The sequence below is a fragment of the Austrofundulus limnaeus genome, unplaced genomic scaffold (genome assembly GCF_001266775.1).
Source record: "Austrofundulus limnaeus strain Quisiro unplaced genomic scaffold, Austrofundulus_limnaeus-1.0 Scaffold45, whole genome shotgun sequence".
Taxonomy (NCBI): Eukaryota; Metazoa; Chordata; class Actinopteri; order Cyprinodontiformes; family Rivulidae; genus Austrofundulus; species Austrofundulus limnaeus.
This window is the reverse complement of record NW_013952447.1, coordinates 1,429,759-1,441,384: the sequence shown is the minus strand read 5'-3', so window position 1 is coordinate 1,441,384 and position 11,626 is coordinate 1,429,759. Positions and strand designations below refer to the sequence as shown.

The 11,626-nt window shown below is 37.2% G+C and overlaps 1 protein-coding gene across 1 annotated transcript in view; it reads left to right on the top strand.

Moving 5' to 3' along the window:
* suclg1 (succinate-CoA ligase GDP/ADP-forming subunit alph) overlaps positions 1-5,492 on the top strand; it is a 22,184-nt gene extending 16,692 nt beyond the window's left edge. Inside the window, exon 9 of the mRNA XM_014007868.1 lies at positions 5,236-5,492. Within this exon, the coding sequence (XP_013863322.1) occupies positions 5,236-5,262 (27 nt within the window). The 3' untranslated portion in view covers positions 5,263-5,492. The remainder of the gene's footprint in view (positions 1-5,235) is intronic.
* Positions 5,493-11,626: the final 6,134 nt, after the last annotated feature.

Sequence of the window (11,626 nt, the reverse complement as noted above, 5' to 3'; positions counted from 1 at the left end):
GTATACTCTCACCCTGCACGCACACACACACACATACACACACACACACACACACACACACACACACACACACACTCGGGTGGTTCACAAAAACAGCTGGAGATGCTTTAGTTATCTAAAAACTACAATAAGTTCCTACTTTGCTTCTTTAGCCCTGAGTGAAGGTTTTCAGATAACACCTAAACAGGTGCGTTTTTAATAGCAGAAAATAAATAACTAAATTTTATATACAACCTTATTTCTAATAATAATAGTAACAAAACTTACAGGAAAGTTGCTACTATCCCCAAATCGTGCATTGATTGTTCAGGTAAAAACTTCGTGTTTGGTGTAAAATGTTGTAATTTCTGACTTTAGCAGATCTCTGTGCAACCCCCCCCCCAACACACACACACACATGCAGCAGTGGGGGTGGAGTTAGAGCTCAATTAGGAGGCGAGACAAAAAGAGAGAATGCTTGTAGACTGGAAAATGACAAAAAAAAGACGAATAATTGTCATTTGGCAGCAATGCTGTTTTTGTGAACATTTGGAGCCAAACTTAAAATCAACACTTCAAATTTGATTAACTGCACAGCTCTATATTGGAGATATTTTAAGACTTGAGCAATCAACTCTGGACTTGGTTCCCACTCTGATGAGCTGTTATCTGATTTCCCCTGAGAAAAATGTATGTTTCAAACGGAAAATACCAGGAAGAACTCATGCTGCAGGTAAAATACTGATTACTGAGAACAACTCCTCAGAAGACCACTTTAAAAAAATTGAAACTCTTCCTTTAACCTTCACTTCAGTAATGTGTTGAAGGAAATTTTATAGATATTCTTAGTGTTTTTTCATAGAAGTCTACAGTTCTTTGCACTGATTGTTTGTGGTATTAGGGTAATTGTATTGTTTTTGTTTGTGCCAAAGGACCAGATGACAGATCTRTACTGACAGGCAGAAGCAAAGTAAAAAAAAATAAAAGCTAAAAGGACAATTTTACACCTCATTGTAGTAAATATGCCAGTTATTATCTTGTTAGCAATGAGTTATGGGGAAATGGCACCATCAGTTACATTTGTTGAACTGCTACCTTAGAGTTTTGTCTGACATTTCCAAAATCATCACCTACTCCATATCTGAATAATAATCAGCTAACAGTTGGAAGCCAGCAGTATTGCTTATTCCCGTTTCAGACGTTTGTTTATCTTTTGTTTATCTTTTCACATCACCTCAAAACTTCTACATTCTCGTCACGTCCGTGGCTCGACTTTTCATCATTACATAAAGGCAATTTAAAAATGCTCAGTCACCAAGTGGCATTTTGCAAATAGCGTCTTACCCATGGCGAAAAAACATAATTCAGAATGTATTGGACTCAAATGTTTCCCTTGTTGTTGTTTCCCTGTATTTTTCATCAGCCTGATCTTTTGCAGCGTTGCCTCTGTTGACTCTGGTTTCAATTTGAAGCACGAGGTTCTGCCTCTGTTGCTGCTGTCACACTGAAACGAGAGAAAACGCTTGCTTGATAATTAGATATTCAAGTAAAGTCAAAAAAACACACCGGGGACGATTTGTATTTTCTGAACAGCAAACAGCCAAATATGAATTTCTCTGCTGCATTGCTTTACTAAGACTAAAACACATGAAATAAAGAAAAGCAAAAGGTGATGTATTTTCTTTTATTTAGAGTGTATAAACGAACTAAACAAACGAGTTTACTAGTTAGACCTGAGTTAATAAAATAGCTCTTTCACATGTAGATGTGAACATTGCCTTCAAACACAGAGTTCGTTCAAGATGTGGCAAAATATCCTACAAATTATTATTTTTTTCTGGTTGTTACAGGATAATATTTTTATTGTGCCACCAAAAAAGATGTAGAACAGATAAAAAAATTAACAGGCAGGTGTTGACAGTGGGCTGAGATGGCACCACAGCCTTTTTTATCTAACTTTTTCTCAAGGGAGGCAGTGTTAACAAGATGTATCAAAAGTGAAAGCATGTAGTACGCCCATTTATCATCCTGTGCTTTCATTACTACTGCTGGCACCACTGCGCTATGATAAAGATCTACACGACTTTTTTTTTTCTTTTCCCAGAGTTTAATTCATAATCAGTGGCATAATGATGAAAAACTTGCTGTGTCGGTCGCTCATTCTGCTACACATTGTATTATAGCTTTCCTAATCTCATTGACCGCCATAATTAAAGTAATAACGAGTTAAGGCAGCGAATAGACGCAATGTTTCACGTGTGTCTAAAAACAGTGGTTGCCCCTCAGTCTTGAGGGGGTGCATGTGAATGTCCACATCCACCAAACTTTATGATCCTTACTGAAAATGTAGAAAACATGCGTCTGCGAGGACRTTCATGTGTCATATTATTTAATCAGCCAGAAATGCTATGAAAAAGGAAGCTGAAGCTTCAGAGGAGCTAACGTTAAGCGAACAAGATGACCTCCTTGTCTCGACTGTATTTTCTGTCATGGTAGGGGAATTTGAAACTAATAAACAAGTGATTAAATTCCTGCAAACTAGCAGCACGGAGTTGATTAAAAAATGCCTCTCTGCCCTGGACTCTGGAGCCTCTGGGAGATGCAAAGCAAGTGCTTGTTATCATCATGAAAAGTTCAAATTGAGGGTAAGAGTAAGAAGATCCTACAGGAACAAGTGCATGTCTCATATTTGATCATGAAAAACCTTCATGGCCTAAAAAGTTTAGGAGTTGAATCCAATTACACTARATGCAGTGTTTTTAGAAAATTTTATATAATTTCTTTTTGTTTTCTTAGAACAAAAAAATATGTTAAGTTTCCTGCCTTTAGGCTTGTTTTTTATAGAATCGTGTATACTTAAAAGAAAAAAGTTAGTATTCAGAACTTATTATTCACCAAACAGTTTGACTTGAAACATTTACGGTAGAGGATTAGGGCCGCACAGCAAAAATATATATATATATTATTTACAGCATTCTGATTTTAATCTCAGAATCCTGAGGAAAAAGTCAGAATTCTAAGATTAAAGTGTTTTTATTCCCAGAATTTTGAATTTAATCTTAGAATTCTCCGAATTTACAAGAAAAAATGTCAGTATTCTAAGATTAAAGTCAGAATTTTGACTTTCCTTGTTCTGAGGGGAAAAAAGTCAGTTTTTTGAGGAAAAGAAAAGCAGAACTCAGTAAATTTTAGTCTTTTTTTATATTTTTATTTTATTTTATTTTTTTTGCTCTGTGGCCCTAATCCCCCTCTGTTGTCATTTTCATTAAGACTTTTTCAGTAATATTGTATTTTGCATCATTACTTGTTGTGTTTGCATTTATCATTTTGTATTTTTCATTTAAGCTTAGGAAAAAGAACTCTATGACTTCAGACCAGTAAAATAAATAAATTGGCATATATTTCAGTACTACTTCAAGGACGTCATGTTACATACATAAAATGCTTATATAAATTATTTAATTTTTACATGAAAGTGTTAACAATATATTCACAAAATGATTGTATCYTACTAGAAGCATGCAGTGAGGCAACAAGTCCTTCACACATATGAGGTTTGTCATATTTTAGTTTTTAGGTTTTAGATAATAATGACAATAACAACATTGTCATCATCATTTCATCTGAAAAATTGCCTCACATTTGACTTTAACATCAGTAGACAGATTAACTTGATCTTAGTGTTAGTTGAAAAGTTGTAAACTTTCTTGAATTCTGTTCATTTATCATCTTACTGTCAAGTGAGGAACTCTATATTCTTGTGAACAGCAAGAATAGTTTGCAACTTCCCTGTCTCCCCTCGTTGACATAGTGTTAACACACATTTGAATGCTCCCGACCAGCAAACTGCCAAAACATCTGTTTTTATAGAGAGCGGCTCAGTCGTATTGCTGTCAGCCTGAAATTGTATTTATTTAGTTTTAAGACCTGGTAAGAACTAGATGATTTTAATTATGCCCCGATACATTCAGCCCTACAAGTAAAAGAAGCTGTGATTTATTTTTAGCTAGACTGTGCAGAGGTGAAGACGAGCTGAAGCCTTTAGATTGTGTCGGCGTAATAAATTCAAAAGTTGAAGGAGGTTCACAGACCATGTTTACGATGCCTGTCAGCCTCATATATCTGAGACCAGGTGTGTCAAAGCTGTTGTCACTGCTAGCTTGTAAATGTCTTGGTTTTCTTTCATGTCGCGTTTCCCTCGGCTCTCTTCACTTTCAGTCCAGGGTTTCTTTCTTTTTTTTTCACTTGTCGCTTTTGAGTGGCAACCTCTACTTTCTTTTTTTTTTTACTCCTCTTTTTGCTTTTGACGTGTCGAGCGTCTGACTGGCAACATTTTTTCTTCCTCCCCTGTCCATCACAAAGAGCTCTGCTATCTTACCTTGGAGCAATGATTTTTATTGTTTATCATGAATTACCGCCTGCTGCTATTCACAAACAATGCCTCTTTCTTTTCTGTCACACTTTCCATCCCATTAACCTTTCTTTGTTTGTCCTAATTTACAATTTTCTTTCTGAATCACTCTGCTCCAAGCTAGACATCTTCTGAACCAGGCCTAAACACTTAAGATTTACTGTAAATTTATCCAAATAAATGTTGCCCTTGACGAAAGTCAGGGTTGATGGTGAAGCTGCACCACAGTCCTTTGGTTTCGTCAAACCTTTCGCCGCCTCAGGGTGGCAGTAGAGCTTCATGTATACGTAACTCAAATCACCGAGGAACAGACCAACATGTGCTCGTGTGTGTTCTCGAGACCTGATAAATGACATTTGCATTAAGTTACTCTCCCGCACGGAATGGAAAATTCTTAGGGAACGATGCATTCTATCATCCTGCGATTTGTGTGATATTCTGCAAATTGAATATGTAAATAGCAACATCCTTTTTAATGGCTAACATAATGCCTTCTCATTTATAGTCACATGGTTGGAGAGTGCAGATAAACACAGCAAGCAAAACCTCACATAAATCAGTTGTTTTGTTTTTTTTTAAACAGATGTACTGTATCACCTCTATCAATCACAGGAAGTGAGCTGTTTTAATGTTGGAACTCACTGACAAGTATGTGCGACATGATTTGCACTCTCCAGGACAAAAAAAAGGACACTCAACAAAGTCCTCTCAACCCCCCGAATAGCAGATCTAACACATGGGATCAAAACAAGTCTGTGTGAATTCTACATGAATAAATCATTCATGTCTGTCTCACTCCATCTCATGCTGGCTCTTTTCTTTTTTGTTGTTGTCTGTCTTTGCAGGAGTTTGAAAAGAGGAAAATGTTGTAATTTTGTGCTCTAAGACAACTGACCTTCGACCCTCCCCCCCGCCCACTGCCTGGTAAAACGAGGCGATTCTGGAGGTGGACATGTCCAACAGCGCCTGCAAACCCTAATTATCATCAACGAAGCGCACATCCAATGTTTCTATTGTAATTTCTGCCATGTTGAACTTGTACCTTGCACATAATTGCAGATTAAAACATTGATGGTATCCATGAGATCATGGTTCTACACGGTGTAAAGGCTTTTCTTTCCCCACTCAGTGTCACCAGCTAAAAGAGGCATGCCATGGTTGTCGTTTCATTCTGTAATACTGTAAGATGTGTTTCGTCACCCATTTTACTGGCTGTCCACTTGAATAAGAAGTGTTTCTCAAATCATTTTGCAGCTGTGTTGTGTCTGTACTTTCGCACAACAAGCTTGTCTGTCCTCAGCTTTTATTTGATGCACTTATTTTTAGTGCAAACATTTCACTCAGATGARGATGCAACAAGGTGTCAAATCTACCAGCAATACTTCCGATGTGCAGAATAAATTAGTCAAGCAATTAAAATTAAGCAATTTTTTTTCTCTGTGTATTTTATTGTTAAAAAGACGAGCGTGTTTTCATCTTTAGGTAGATGTTTGTGAGGAATCAAAGCATTTGATGGTCCCACACACACATTTGATTTGAAAAACAAAAGGGGATCCTGGTTAACCACAGGGGAAACTCAAATTGACAAATGAGCCATGAGTAGATGGGCGTTGTGTTCAAAGACTAACTGTGTTTTCTCAGGAGGGGGAAGATATGCAGAAGCAGGATGTCACTGGCATGGTGCTGATTCTTCCCTTTTCGTGTTGCCATGTACACATATGATTGGCATCTGTGGTGATGCAGAATGGAGATTAATCACTAAATCTGATAAAATACCAAGCCTCCCACTTACAGCACCACTCCAAATGCAGCCATTTCGTTCTGGTATTCGTAATGACCAGTGGTGGGCACAGTTCCCCTAAAGCAAAAATAGGGGAACTAATTTCCTGATTAGTGCTTTAGGGCTTTTGCTAATTTCAGAATTTATCAGTAGATTAGCACTTGCTAAATGTATAGGCGACATTTAGAAGCACTAACAGGTCTATAAATGTTACTGATCAACATTACTGAGGGTGAAAGCTGTCACATTTTGTTCATATGTGTGTRGCTTAAAGGTGACATTAACAATCTGAACTCAAGGCTGTGGCTTAAGAGAGCAACATGGCAATATGTGACTTAATGTTCAACACATGAAGAATGTTCATGGGTTGACTGGGTTATTTTAGTGCTTTAGAATTAGCTTTTGCTACATTTTTCAGTGTGTCCGTGCTTTTGAATTAGGGGACCTAAATATTTGAGTTAGTGCTTTTAGGGATAGTGAAACAAATTTTTAAATTAGTGCTGCCCATCACTGCTAATGACTATGTTTTACTTAAAAAAAATATCTAAAAACACTTTATTTTCACGTTCAACACATTTTTGTGCATATAAACACAATTTATATTAATTGCATGTAAAATACATCTAAAGACAGACAAGGAAAACCCTCTGAGAAACAATCAAAAGAGACCAATAATTTCAAAATGACACATCTAAATGTTCAAACAATCCCAAGGCAGAGATGGTTTACATCTGAGGTCCAGTGTTCTCCTCCTCCTGTGGTTTGTCACAATGCTGTTAAAAACAGCATCACTTGTGATCGCTTTTTGTTCCAGGACAACTTTAGCTCTTGTTTTCCAGATGTGTGTGTGTGTGTTGATAACACACATCACCAGCCAGAATAAACATCTCTTTGCGTCTGAAGTTTTCTTTAAGTAGTCCACAAAAGCCCGATCTTGTATTTATTTCAACTTTGAAGCCGATAGACTCCATTTTGTCTCTTATCTCCACAGTCCTGTAWCACTGGAGTAAAAGATGATTCCAGTCATAAGACTTKGTGTAGGATGATAAAGGTGTAGAGTTGTCCTAATGGCAGGCCCAGGTGTCATAAGGTTCTGTTATGGTTTGTCCATAATACAATCTTTCCTTAATGTAGCCTGTCTTGGTCAACAGTAACTTTAACATCAATTTTATTCAATTTACACAGACTTAGCCTCAGTCAACTCTCAATTTCATTGAAGGGGTCTACTCTGTATTCTTCCCATGCGATCCCTATTATGCAATTGTTCACAGCTTGTTCTCTCTGACAGGTCCTAGTCTGACACACTCAGTCACCTGTGAAAGAACTGCTCTTCAAATGTCATCAAATGTTCACAGTCAGAAAGACAACTGTTAATTGATGCCCTTTCTGTAGATGTCACTGCTCCTTTTCAAACATGCACCCTTTGAGCAGTCAAATATGGTGCTGACGGAGCTTCAACAATGCTTTCCCCCCCTTTCAAAACCTTTTGTGATCTTTTCTCCCCCTCTTTCTCTACCTTCATGCAAAATCGCAAGCAGCTCATCATTTCCCAACATGCCACGTAGTGCGACCTGATGATAATTGCTTAACCGAACCACGAAGAACACCTGTTTGGAAGCGTTTGTGTTGTGCTACCTTGCTCGTTTATTTTGATTTGTCACACRTTTGTGTCGCACCTTTCTTATAGGCGTGCAGCCGTTTCACAAGTACCTTCGCAGCTGACGCCAAAAGGCCGTGAACGCTCAAAGCCATGTTTCCCTAACCTTTAATTAAGACGACCCGAGTTCAACAACAACTAAAGTCTCACCTTGTTACTGTACACAGGGTGAAATTAAACAGAGGAAGGGAAAATGAAAACAGGAGATAAGGTTACAGTTGTGCTCCCGCACAACGTGTTTAAATTAACTCACTAGGAACAAAAATGTGTAATGAAGCATATAATACTCAGCACTGGACATCTTTGCAGTTTTATTTTTATCTTCTCCACAGCAGTCAGCCAAGGCAGATTATTCTGTGTACACACTGTTAACAATTACTTTTTAATCTGCATTAGTGAATTAACATATTGACTACAGAAAGCTTATTTGTTGTTGAGCTCAGAAGTTGCAGCTTGCACTGAAGTTGTCAATCTGGGCACTGCATGGACTTGACTCGACTTATATAAAAAACAAATTTAGCATTTCATATTTTTGATTTATAATGAACTTTTTTCGTCTTTAATGTACAATGCCATTTCTAAAACAGTTGTGTTTCTTTTGCGTAAAATGACAAACTTAAACAGAATGCAAGAATTTGTAAATCTTCCCATATTTTATTCACAGTGGAAACAGATGTTCAACCTGTAAAATTTACCTTTATACACGAAAAAAATGTTCATCAGTTCTGGATCTGCTGGATTTTGAGCTGGATTGGATCATTTTTAAAACCTGCTTTGCAGTGATGGTGCCTTTCCAGATGTAAGAGCTTCTCATGCCATTAATGCACCCTCATATCATCAGAGAGGCAGGCTTTTGAAATGTGCAGAGAAGACCTCTGTGCAACTCTTTACTACAAAAAAATGTGACAACCAAGTTCTCTTAAAAATAATTGTAATTAAATTTCAATTAACCTGACAACGGAAGAGGTTTCTACAACAACTTAGTTTATATTAACTTTGGTCCAGAGAAGACTGTAATGTTTCTGGATGGTGTTAAGCTTCTTTGCATGATAGAGCTTTAATCAGCGTTTGTTGATGGTAAGGAAAATTGTGTTTACAGACATTGATTTGTGAAAGTGCCCATGCAATGATGTCCAAAACAGAATCAGACCTGTTTTTATTGCAGCACTGGGACCCAGAGATAACAGGCATTCATTATTGACTTCCAGCCTTGTTATTGGCTCAGATTTAGACAGATTGATGTAATTTGGTTATTATGAACCCTGGATGATGGGACATTCAAATTATTATTATTTTTATTATGAAATCATTCCACTATGTATAGATACAATTTTCACAAACTGGTGTCCATCTTTATTTTTGAGATATTTAGCCTCCCTAAAATGTACTTGCAATTAACCTAAWCACTTACAAAATGCTCTTCCTATATTCATACCACTGACTTTATCAGCTTTTTGTTGCACCTTGTTTGGGATTTGCAAATCATTTCATTGTTTTATTTTGTTATACTTCACATAGTGTCCCATCAATTTCAAAATTTGGGTTTATACATATCCGACGACTACAAGCTTTGAAAACCTTGCATCATCCAAGTACTTTGGATGGCAATATGTGYGACTTACCTTACTGGTGGCTGATTTCAGCAGTTGCCATGGACACAGAAAGAGTCACGATAGCTGTAAGTTAAAAAAGGTCAACTGCTGTCTCTCTGCCGGTCCAGCCTGCTGGAACGGCCTGACCTGAACTGAGCAGCAGTTTATATGCTAAATCTGCTCTGGAGGTGGTACTTACTGCTGCACCGATGGTGGCTTTTAATGGCTGCAAAATGACATTCATTGGCAGACCTTTTGTATCTCAAAATCAAATTCTTTCTCTACAAAGATTATATAATTGGAAAGTTATTCACTTTCTTTAAGAAATGGGGTGGTGTAAATTTTAAATAAAAGACAAAGCTATTTGAAAATATTTTAAGCTTAGTAATTAAAAACACAAAAAGCATATCAAATGTTTGAGTACAAATTAAAAAAGAAATGTAGGAAATAATGGAAGCTAACCCCCTTGCGAAAAACATTGCAGTGTCTCAAGGCTTTAAGGACATTATCTGATATTGGCAAGATGCATCAATTTTCTAAGATWCATTTTATATGAAGTCTTGCAAGTGTCAGGTTTGAAAATCAACATTTATCCTTGAAAATTAATAGTTTAAACTAACATTTTTTTCTCTCAATGGAACATTTAACATCTTTCAAAAAACTTTGAAACGTTTGGCACTCGTCAGCACATACCCACAGCAAAAGGCCTTATTACTGAGCCAGTGTTGACTTCAGTTAAATCAATTGTAAGAGTGACGTAGGAAAATTCCTCGGAGCAGACGGTGGTCTTAATGAACTCAACAGGGTACTCTGTGAGTGGCCTTACATGCACTGCAACACCTTATGACTAATGAATCCGAGGAGAGGTTGAACAGAGCCAGGTGCTCAGCATGTAAATGATCTGTTTGCTAATGAAACCAATAAAAATAARTCTCRTGTTAAGGGGTGAGATTTCATTTATTTATCTTTTCGTCTCTAAAAAAACATTCCCACCGAGCTCGGAGCAGAGCAGAAACTAACCTGCTGTGTTCTGTGGGCCATTAACATTGAAGCGTTACAGCGGGACGGACTGCCACCTGTCAGTTAGAGCAACACCTTTACTCCACCTGGAGTTGTGTGAAAGATGTATGGGCTGAAGTCAGACTCCGCCTTGGGCACTCACTGCAGCCCAAAATGAGCTGCTCATCCATTCGATGTCGCACATTGATCCTTTGTAGCCTAAAAGTGCAAGCGATCGTTGTCAAATAGTTTCATTGATACTATTGATCCCGTCTGATGCTGCTCAGCATGGCTGRAGTATGGTCTCCATTAAAACGTTGGAGAGCGGTGGTAAGGACATGGAATGAAACCAAGAGGGCTTGACAGTATCAATTTGCATGATGCGATATTGTTTTAATAGAACCACTGACTTGAGATTGCTTTGGGAATTGAGGGCAGAAATGAGGACAGAGGAGCAGATGTACGGGGATCTTGGAACAGAGCTCCATTCTTTTCTCTTTTTCTTTTAATCAGCGCCAGATTGGTTTCTGCTTCTAATGGAGGRATGGTGCTATTTGTCTGGTTCATGATGAAAGAAAGACATGAGACAAAGGCTCATACAGTGGATGAGACACTTCTAAYGCAATGTTTGAGTCATTTGTGTTCTTGGGGGTTAGTCTTTTGAAATTCTCTCATGTTGGTAAACATTTGTCCAGAATATACAATTTTCCAATAAACCTTTGATACACATTATAAAATTGGGGGAATGTATTGGTTCTACAGAAACAATCACACTTTTAAGACACAAAAACACTAATGAGTCTTTGAGAAGTATTTCTTTTTTTTAAACAAAACTTTATAACTAAATTTTCTTAGCTTCATGACATGCTTTGATTTCAAGTTACACCAAACATTTGGTAAAACAATAGTTGTAGAAAACTCTGAAAATATTTTCATGAAGAGTTTGGTTTGTGGTTTATCTTTAGCAGCAGAGATAACTTTTAACTGTTATCTTTTTTTTTAAATGTCCTCCATTCCTTTTAGGAAATGCATATTGATCGCAACCTATCTGTAAAATTAAGTGAGTTATAGCCATTGTTGTGTTTTCTAAAATCAGTCATATTGTGGCCATTTTGATTTGGGTTGACCCCAAAAATTTAATTAAATTCTATCTACTGGTTGTAGAGTTATTTTGCTAATGCTGCCGATAAACACACACACACACACAC